At 40.4% G+C, this 11,106-nt stretch overlaps 1 protein-coding gene across 1 annotated transcript in view; it reads right to left on the minus strand.

Moving 5' to 3' along the window:
* Positions 1-190: 190 nt before the first annotated feature.
* The window catches only part of caln2 (calneuron 2), a 30,193-nt gene continuing 19,277 nt past the window's right edge, over positions 191-11,106 (minus strand). The window contains exons 5-6 of the mRNA XM_005754422.1: positions 5,034-5,187; positions 191-612 (exon numbers count right to left, since the gene is read on the minus strand). Coding sequence (XP_005754479.1) covers positions 485-612; positions 5,034-5,187 — 282 coding nt within the window. The 3' untranslated portion in view covers positions 191-484. The remainder of the gene's footprint in view (positions 613-5,033; positions 5,188-11,106) is intronic.

The raw sequence follows: 11,106 nt of genomic DNA on the forward strand, positions 1-11,106 counted from the left end.
TTTCAATACTGTGCCCACCATTCACTCATTCCACATTCAGTGCAACTTCTGAAGTTGTCCATAATAACCATTATTTGCTTTCTATAATTAGGAATGGCTCAAAGCACCTGATACACATTTTCGGTAATTAGAAAATCAAGTTTAAAGGGTGGTCTTGTTCTTGAAAACAACAAAATAATACCCTCCCCCCTTAATTTCAGTGTTTTATATAAAAACAGAATTCTTTTGCAGTTCAGGTTCCTTACGATCAGTAAATCCAGTGACTCTATGTGGTGACATCGTCAATACAACTCCTTTCATTTTACTTATTTTACTCATTGTCTGCCTTTGTAAGTTCAGTTCAAATAAAACTTAAAAAAACAAAAAAACAAAACTCAACTGATTGTTTAGAGAAGTGCTTGGGTTGTGGTCCAGCTTTGGCTGCAAAGACAAGATGTGAGGTCATGGCTGTTCTGTCCACTCCCCATGCTCACAGTGCAATTGGTTACTCCATGCCGTTCCGCAGCATCTGATTGGCTGCGATAAGCATGACACTGATGATGAAAGCCATAGCAAAGGCGCAGATCAGACTTTTCCTGACACACGTTTGCCTATTCTTCTTCTTGGGATGAACTGAGAGAAGTGAAAAAAGAAGAGAAATGAAGAGATTATTATAATTTGTCTTTTTTTTTTTGTACATCTTATTTTTTGTCATGGTAAATTCAGTTGCTACTGCATTCAGTTTGAAAACAAAGAAATAGAAACTGGACGTTCAAATGAATAGTCTTTGTGACTTCCTGTTTTAGTTAGAAGTCACTCACTTTCATGCACTGTGGTTTGTTTTACTTTCTCCCCGTGTTTTTCCCACCAATTTTGTGCACCACCTGTTACTAATCTAATCCACCTCCCCAGTGTACATATCCCTAGCTCTCCAGTAATAAGCTCCCAGATTGTCTCGTTCCGCTCAGTTGTCAAGTTATCAAACAATTTACTTCCTTCTGTGTGGTATTCTCCTCATTTCTTTGATTTACTACATGGGTTGTCTGTCTGTTCCTCTTTTTTTCTCCCATTACATCTTCTGCATTCTTTGCTATGCCAAGTGGCCATCTGTATATGACCTCAACTTGGCAAAAATATTTGAGGTTTGGATTTTATCCTGGCCCTGGTTGCCTCTATTTGGGTCCTTCTGTCATGTAAGGTGTTTGCTTGACATTTCGGGAAAAGAGCTCCCTTGCAGGGAGTTAAACCAGAAGATCAATATCACTTTTATGTTAGGAATTAGGTGTGGAGTCAGAGCTAAGAGGCAGTCAGCTTAACTCACCCTATAAGTCAGGTGAAACTACAGCATCTCTAATGCTCTGCCATGCTTTAAAATTTGTACCCGTGAATAACCTTCTAACATTCGCAAGCAGCAGATACTCGAAGTCAACACAGGTGGCCAAAAATAACACCTGGTGAGTTTTATGGTTGCTTGTAGGTAAAATTGATCGGACAATTTCTTGGAAGGTCTTTCTTTTGTGTTAGCATATATGCTAAGCTAACCACTTGCCGGAGCTAGCTTCACACTATACTTAGATCACAGGTGCAAGAGATATCTCACAAGAAAAACAAGCACAGTATTTTCTCAAAATGTTGCATCATGGTATGAAACAGGTAATAGATAGCCCCCTTGGTTTTCTGCTGCTCTCACAGTTGATTGTGTCTTTAAAAAGAAAAAACAAAACTGTTAATTGGCTTTATATGGAGGCAGGCCTTGTTACATGCTGATCTGGTGATTTATAATGGCTATACAACCGCGTCTTGGTGTGCAGCATTAAAAAAGAAGTCAGTGGATGTTCTCACAATCTCTGTGAGGCAGTTTTAGGGGATACAGTCTCCCACCCATATGCAACCTCCATGATCATATAATCAAAGCTCATGTCAAATCTAAGTGACTTCCACTAGCTGAGTGAAAACTCCAACATATTACCAAAAGCTTCAAAATGCAACTAAATGGACCTTTGAGTTGAGACTGTTTTAACACGGCATTCAAGAAAGAATGTGTGAAGGTTTAGAAAATAAAGTCTGTGGAACAATAAAGGTAACGGGCATTTTCTCTCCAAGTGTCTAATGGTCTTCATGAAAAATTCAGATTTTACCATTTTAACCTGTTCCTCGGGAGACATGTTGGTTCTTTGACTCAAACAAATGCAGGTGAAGTAGCAGCTAACATTTCTGGTTGCCATGTTTTGCAGTTTATCTCGGTGACCCAGATCGTCGAGTTGAAGCGTCTCCAGTGTAAAGACAATCAATTCATCAGAGGCAAAAACTGGTTACAACGCACGCAAAGCTGCAAAGCAAAAACAAAGACAAGAGGCGCAAGGTGGAACTTTTGTTCTGCTTGGGGTGTTTGGGATGACAGGCCCCTGCTTTCCTCCTTAAAGACATTATCTTTGGAGACTGAGAGAAAAAGATGAGCAGAGACAGATGTGTCCTCCAACAGGCCTTGCAGCAGGAGTAACAACCAAAAGTTTCCTTGCTGTCAGCCTGCTTGTCTCAGGTTGTTAGTATCACACACTGCATCAATAAATCAAGTCAGCGCTCAGACTTGGGGATCTAAGAGGAACTGTGAAAGGCACTGGGGTCCCACTGGACAGGACGCAGATGGGAACGAAGCAGCCATGAAAGAGGGAAGCTGAGTATATGGGAAGAGGGTTAAATGTGGAGAGGTGTACAGCTGTCCTTTAGAAGTGATGTCTATACCTCTTCATGTCTTCTACATCCTCCCCCTGCCTATTTTCCCACTCTCAACATTTTTATACTTTCCATTTTGCTCTCCCTAACTCCACGATACAGCCTTCCCTCAACACCAAAAACTTCGTGAAAGAGAGTGCCAAGCCAGCAGTTCCCTGATCCTCTTTAGCCTCTTATCTTCTGTCCCTTCTCTGCTTAGTTTCACCATTTCCCTCCAGCTGTCTCTTTTTAAGGTCTCCCCAAGACTGAGTCCCAGTGGATTCATTAAGGCTTTCTAAGTTTTTCAATGTGTTTGATCTTTCTTTACCTTTGTCTTAGTCTTACTCAGTGGATGTTTCACAGCAGACAGGCAATTTTGGGCTCTGCAGGGTCAGGTTTAGGCTTTCATTTCCCTATTCTCCCTACAGCGACATAAGTTGTTCATAGGCTGGAAAAATATTGCCTGTCTTTCAGCTGTTCAGTCAAACATTTAGCAGGGCGTCAATCTTCAATCTGTCTTACTCCTGGCTTCAAAAACTTACAGACATTAATTTATGACTGCAGGATGTTTAGATTTTATCATCTAAACATTACTTCAGCAGTCTTGATTTTTCATAGTCTTTTTGACATGATCAACACTTTACAGGTGAAACTTCTGTGATGGATATAGCAACAGATTAGAAAATGAAGGATTTCACCTCAAAGTTTTGCTAAACAACACTTAAAAGGTTGCTTCTGCGAGCCTGAGGATTCACCCATAGCACAGTGCTATGTAGTTTCCACTTTGTTCCAGTAGCACTAAGTTTTCTCCTTTCCTCAGACTTTTCATTTCTCTTAACTTTATTTCTCGTGAGCAGCTGGTTTGCTCTGGCACATCATGACTCCCAGTCAAGTCCAATAGCACATTCACTCATTTGTTGAAGTTGTTTTGATTCAGTCAAAAGACTGTATTTAAAGCAAAGGTTTTAGAATTTTACTTGTTGCTGTCGGCTATCTGTACAGTCAAACCTGTCTTTGCAGTCAGAGGAGTTAACCTTCTTTTGGCTTAAGCACTTCCACATCAGCCAAAAGCTCACATACAGTCCATGATTCAGTCCTTGGTTTAGTTTGTAGACAATGATAAGCTGGCTGACAGCACACACTTGCATCAGTGGCTCTCTCTAGACATAGTCAAAATGAAACCAGGGCAGCTGTCAAGATCATGTCTGACTAGACAAGCAGAAAAACAAAAACAATGACTCTGTGCAGGTAAAGTGTGCACGAGGGCTCCTGTAAGAGAACTGATCACTGCAATAATCCTTTGCTGATGGTAAATGGCTAGTATAATGTTTGGAGTGTTGCTTATTTTCTTACACACTGCTGAGATCAGACGACTCGTGCCTGTACCTTAAGTATGAAGGCATAAAGCTCACCATAGCGAAAAAGTCTGGAATCAGAGAGCTAGCCTGGCACTCTACAAAACTCCACACCTAAACTGTAAATACAGCTATTTGTGGTGTCATGGCAAATAGTTATGAGTGTTATCGTGTGCTTTAATTATTTGCTTGAGACGTTTCACTGAGTTTGCCAAGCAGACTTGAGGAAGTCAACACACAGTGTTCTGCAGCTTAACCGCTTCATTTTGTGTACTGATAAAAGACAGAAAACCCCCCAAAACAAAACACACCAAACTGTGAGCGTTAGAGGCTTTTTGGGTATTATTCTTTGCAGAGAACCAGGTTAGCTGCCAAAGTGAAATTGCATTTCTTTTTTACTCCGTTTACTCATCCATTTAACTGTGGTCAAGTTGGCCAGAGGTATGATTTAGTTTTGTCCAAAACAATAAGTAGCAGCTGCCTTATCTGTCTTGTTACAGGCATTTTGGTGAAGATTTTTCCACAGTCAGAGTTTGCATTAAGTTAGCTCACAGCAACTTGTACAGATGTCCTGATCTTATACATGCTGACCATGTTTTTCTCTTTCCATTTTTAATGAATATGGCTAGTTAGCAATGCAGGAAGATGATGCCCTAATTTCCATCCTCCTGAGCTCTGATTGGTTGATTATCTCTCATAAACAGCCACCAGGGATAATCCAGAGATGTGGAGAGAGAAAGAAACTGGTTTCCCCCTGCTTCTTGTCTAATTGCCTCTTGGCTGTAGCTTCATAGCACACAGTAATAAAAGCGATATTGATCTACTCACCAGGCTCTTGGCAAAAAAACAAATATGTGTACTTTGGATTGTTTAATCAGTTCGAATAAGCATAGTGCATGTTGTTATTTGAATCATTAAGAGATTACTGTTTACTGCCCAAAACACCTTTTTATACCAACAAAGTTTCCACGAGAACTGCTTCCTCACCTCCCTCATACTCAGGGCAGTTCCCTGAGGTTTCATTGAGGCTTTCCTCCTCGGTGATGATAATGTTCTCTATGTCCTTCATTGTCAGGTGGTCCCGGAAGGCGTGGAACAGCACCTGCTTCAGCTCATCCAGAGACAGCTGCTGCATGTCGAACTGCAGGGGCACACAGCAATCAATGCAGATACACAGTCAAACACAGGCCGACTTCATGAGGGCAGATAAATATAGAAGAATGAGGTGTAGGAAATGACGCTATATATAAATATATTTTTAATTAGTCAACAGCGTAACGCAGGGATACAGTATGTAGGTAGGAACTGTGTCAGTTGTAATGTAAAGAAAACTGGAGCTATTGTTGGTGCATGAGTCATGATATGATCCTGTTTTTCCTGTTCACATGTATAGGCGGAGAAACTGCCATGTTGGCTTCAATGTAGGTGGTCGTTTTGTGTAATTGTTTCATATTATTAATAAGGGTATCAAATATCCATGACTTGAAGTCTGAATCTTTGCCTCTGTCCAACATCTATTCTACCCCCCAACCACCCAGGGGCTCAATCCAGGGATACTCATGGACATATCCCTCAAGCCCAGCATGCAGGCCTAGATTATTTACCTCACTGACTGCCTGAAATACAATCAGTCGCTTGGTTTAGCACGGCAGATGGACACAGAGAGGCAGGCATGGCGAAGACGAAGAAAAGAAGGGTTTGATGGAGAAAGGAAGAGAGAGACACCGAGATAAGAAAACAGGAAAGCACGATGAGGTCAAAGAAAAGGGAGATGTGTGAAGTAGTGGGAGACAGATGGAGAAAACAGAACTGGCAGACAATGGTGGTAAAAAAGTAAAAAAGCTGCGTTTGTGAAGAAGAGATGCTCATTTTAACGAGAAGATAATCCTGCTCTTGCTTTACTGACTTGCTCACTATACGCTAAAATACTAAAACCAGTGTGCTTTATGACTAATGACTTTAGGGAAAACCACAGATGTTGAATGAAAAGGGGAGGGAGGGCTTATAAATGATTTTAGAAGCATGACTGTTAGATTTGTGTTGTTGATTGTCATTTATGCTTAGAAATATCTACTCATATATGCTTATATGCTTTGTGTGTATGTAGACGTCATATGTTAATGAACCTATGTATATTCATGTAAACTCAATAAAAGAGCAGCGTTACGGGGGAGCGGACGAGAGCAACTGGAGTCAAGCGAAGGAACGGCGTTTGTCCAGTTCTCTCCCGTGCAGGAGAAACATAAAGAACTTTGCTTACTCGTGTCTTGCTTTGCTGTGTAGTAGAATTGTCTTGAACGTTCCAGCGAATAGGTTTACGCTACAAACCTATCAATGACCTTGCGTGAAACCTAAACATGTCTTTGGGACTTACAAATTTTTGGTTAATCCTTACATCACCTGCCTGGTCAGGCTTGAAGTTGAGGCCCATTTCTTGTTTAATCGACAAGTTTCACATTTTGGGGAAAAAACAAACAAACTGATTTGCTTTCTTTCTGGAATTTCAATGTGCAGTCTCGTCTCTGTCCATTAAATATGATGCTAAAGCCAGTACATAGTTCGCACAGTGATATGGAACAAAGGGGGAACAGTCCTTTGCCAAATATAGGCTTGTATAGCTCACAAATTACAGAGTCAGAATAAAGGTTTTCCCATTTCCAGACATTAGTGAATACAGCTGTGACAGCATATTTGGACAGATACTGTATGAGAGTGGTATTAATATTTTTTTTTAAACTCTGTGTCAGAAAATAATTGATTTATAGCATCATCTTCGAGATGTATTAGTGAGTCTTGTCCTGACTCTGAGATCATTCTTTGTCTTTGTTATTATTTTTTTCTGTGTCCTGTTGTATTTTGTCATACTTACACTTCCTTTCATTGCCTGTCCTGCCCTACTGTCTGTCACCTGTGTCTAATTGTCCTTCATTTATGCGTTTAGTAGCCTCTCCTCTGCCTAATTGCCTTTGTATCGTGTGTCATGTTCTTCAGCATTTCTCTTTGGAAGTTTTTTCTCCCTTAACATCATGATGCTCAGTAGTGGTCCGAGAACGGATTTGAGAACTAAACATAACAGGAAGAAGAAGTTTGATTTTTGTAGTTTTTTCCCCCGCCATGGCCACTACTGAAGCCGCTGATGTCAGTCTTCTCTTTTCCACGGATGCATTCCCAGTGTCCAATCTAAAACCAGTTCCACACATTTCCACTGACTAAAGACGGTGCCAAAATCGTCTGGGCCCAAAATCAGGATCGATGCCAGCAGTGGATAGAGGAGGTTTCTATTTTGTGCATTTAAGCGTTGTGCTCATGTTTTGTATTTTATCTAGGTTCCTAAATGCTAGTGCTTTGATTACACTGAACATTTGAAAATTGTTTTGAGAAGGAACACAATTCTGTGTCATAAAATGAATTCCTTTTGGTATCATAAAGAAAAAAAAATCTTACACATAAAAATCCCCAAATTATTAGCTAATTTGGGGAATTTCTGATTTATAACAGATCTCAAGACTGCAAGAAAAGAAAAAAGTGAATCATAACTGATATATTGACCCATTAATAGAAACGTCCTTGAACAGGCATGGATACACATGATAACAAGGACTTGTGTCAGGTCTTTATGTATTTTGCACGTTCACTTCTCTGTGCTCTGCAAATGTGTATTGATTCCAATCTAACTGTTCGTCTTGCCTTTCCTGGGGATTTACGCTTTAATTATGGAAACATGCATTTGGATGCAAACTCGCACACAAACCCACACAAATGAAAGCAAACTTGAGACACTGCAGTAAATAACTGCAGACACAAAACTGCACAGACAGACACCCTCTCTGGGTTTCTATCTCATCCTCTTCTCCCTCTCTCTCGCTTTCTCTTTCTCTCTCTCTCACACACACACACACACACACACACACACACACAGATGCTTTTATTTGGTTAGCTAAGGTAAAACAACCCATAGGAGATTATTCACAATTTAGCAAACATGAAACTAAAGCAACTTTTATTTTCAAAAGGACAAAAGTGACAGGAGTGGGTAAAGATAGAGGGGCTGTAAGACACAACAAACAAGATTCAGTGCAGGGGTATGAGTTGTAATCATCTTAGCCAGAGCTGAAAAACAAACTGCAACAACAAATCATAATTCCTGGCTTAAATAAAACTGTCACTCTACCACCCAAAAAGCTGGCAGTGGAACAGGGATCCATCTTCACATGCTTTTCTTGATTTTTCTCTCATTTCTTTCCATGTTGGGAATTTTTTTTTTCTTACTTCAATGAAACTCACAGAGGGAGCTGACTGCAATGTAAAGTACCCTCAGGCAAATTTGTGATATTGGTCTATGAAAATAAATTGTCTTGACTTCTGTTAAATTTGCAATTAGCATAAAAAAAAACCTGTTTAGACTTTTAACTGAATAATGCTGCCTTGTCTGGTGCTCCAGGGCAAATAAATAGGGTTTGGTAGCAGCAGTTGGAGGGCATGAGCTGACTGACTTCTGCTATCTTTCTTGCCATAGCTGTCTCTAAATTGAATAGATACAAGGAAATGGAGGAAAACCTCTTCGGACTGCAGCCGCAGGACAGACGACATGACAGGTGAGGCAGGAGCATGGAGAATGTACAATGTTCCTGACTGTCTATCGAGTGGGTGAAATCCACAGTGGTACTTGTTACTAAGCAGCAGAGTGATTTCTCCTCCTGCCAGGTCTCTGAAGGACACTGACATCCCCACTCCCCAAACACACAATGAAGACCAAGAGTTTTCCTGTCAGAGCATTTTGTCTTTCACTGACTGAGCTCAAATATCTCATTTGTGTGTCTCTCTATATAGAAATGTGTGTTTGTATGTGAGTGAATGGTTGACAGAGAAGCAGCAGGGGATCGCGAGCAGTGACCGGTGACATATCGAAGGAGCCAGGACACATCAATCAGAGGAACAGGTGCTTACACGCCGTCCTTCCTTACTAATCCTCCTGTCCTCGAACAACACAGGCTTGTTTCGTCATTCGTCCACCTGCTTTGTCTTCTGACCCTTTCTCTAAAAAGTCACCCAGAGCGACATCCCGAAAGCAATGTTTCTTTTATTCTGTACACTTCCCCCTCACCACCTAGTTCTTCTGTCTTGCAGCAGTGCTGTCACAGTTAGGCGTCATCTTCAAGTTCAAGTAAAGTTTTTGGTTTGACTGCATGTGGCAGTGCAAAATTGACTTAAAAAAAAAAAAGGCAGAAGCTACAGTCAACCAGAAATGAATAATAGATAAACAAGAGCCACGGGAACAGAAATAAATTGCAGATGTATGTGAGGGAATAAAACTGAAAATAAGAAAATTCTCAATTGAAAGTTGCTGAAACTCACTAGGCACCATACTGGTCACTTTTCAAACACGTGTTAAAGTAATCCACTTAATCTCACTGCACTTTAAAATATGGGGAAGCAGGGACACAACATTTTTAAAACGCACTAATCTTTGCTTATTAGAATGAACACTGTGGTGTGTTTTTAACAGCTGTAGATGCAGACAGTCTTTCCTTTGGGTTTCAGTTTTCATTGATAAAATAACTCACAGCTGGCTACGCTTAAAAAAGATGAAAACTTAACAAGTTGATGATAGAAATTTAGAACCCTGACTTAAATATCAGTTAATATTTTTAATGAATATTTGACACAGATTAATCATCTCTTTGACACATTACATGACTTGAATGAATTAAACCTCTGAGTGCAGTCCCTGTAAAAATTCATCTCTTGTATTTTAAATGGCACTGACTCCAGAGGTGGCTAAAGTACACACTTTCTTTACTGAAGTAGAAGCACGGACACTTGTGTTTAAAACAAAAACAAACAAACAAAATAATACCAGCACATGAGAATGAAATGTCATGCCAATCTAAATCTATTGAATGTACTTAGCTGGAATCTCTTATGTAAGACACAAGCAGGGAAATAGTTATATTTTCTGCCTACATTGTAGATGGGTGACTATTCAGGTGCCTCCTGAATCGAACCTACAGAGAGCAGTGCTCCAGGGTGCCACCAATTACTCACCCGTGTAGTTCCACTGCAAACCTCACTGTCATTCACACTGAAATCTAAATGGTGCAATCTACCTATGCTCGGTGTGTACACTCTTATGCATCGGGGAGGGGATTCCACATCGTGCCTAGCCCCTCAACAAGCGACCACACCGCCACTAAAGCAACAAAACAAAGCATAAAACCTTAAACAAATTAGTAAAAGATAAAACAAATACACCCTAAGTTACAGTACTTTATAAAAGCAAGATTTAAAATACAGAAAATAATTCTGAGTAAAAGACCATAAAACCAGGACTCAGTCGAGGCCAGTCCATAAACGTTTTTAAGATAACAGGCCACAACAAGACAGAATAAAACCGAAAAAGACCGCAGCAGTATGGCACAATCCACTTTCTAAAGGGCAATACTAAAATGAACAGCTTTCATGAGCAGACCTGCAGTGCTTAGCTGCCTAACGGTCTCAGCTACCTTGGATGGGAAAAGACTGCCAAATACCTCCATGTGGTAGTGAAGCGCAGCTGTTTCTTATAGGGCCTCTAATTAGCAGCTGGGAAGGTGTGGATGTTAGTGCTGCATTTGCGGACATCACGTAAAAATCTACTTCACTACATTACCTTTATATCTAACCTCTCTTCTTCCTGTCCTGCCCTGTCTTTCTTACATCTTTCTCCATCTCTGAGAGAACTTTTTTCTCTGGCTGGGAAACAGAGTAGCTACAGACACGGTGAGCGACAAACTGCGCACAAACAGTCTGTATATTTGCTGATATTTCTTGAGCTGCATTTGAAATGTTGCATTTGAAATTGCCTGCCACTTAAAAAATGTTGCTCCCTTTATACTTGCTCCTCTTCTGTAGAGCTAGCTAGATACTCACATACTCCAAACTAGAGATGTACCGATCCGATATTACGTATCGGTATTGGTCCGATACTGACGTCAATTACTGGATCGGATATCGGAGGGAAATAAAAAATGTAATCCGATCCATTAAATATCAAAAAACCTCACAAAACTTGCAACATGGC

This window comes from Pundamilia nyererei, unplaced genomic scaffold (genome assembly GCF_000239375.1).
Source record: "Pundamilia nyererei isolate P.nyererei 1_Seehausen unplaced genomic scaffold, PunNye1.0 scaffold00563, whole genome shotgun sequence".
Taxonomy (NCBI): domain Eukaryota; kingdom Metazoa; phylum Chordata; class Actinopteri; order Cichliformes; family Cichlidae; genus Pundamilia; species Pundamilia nyererei.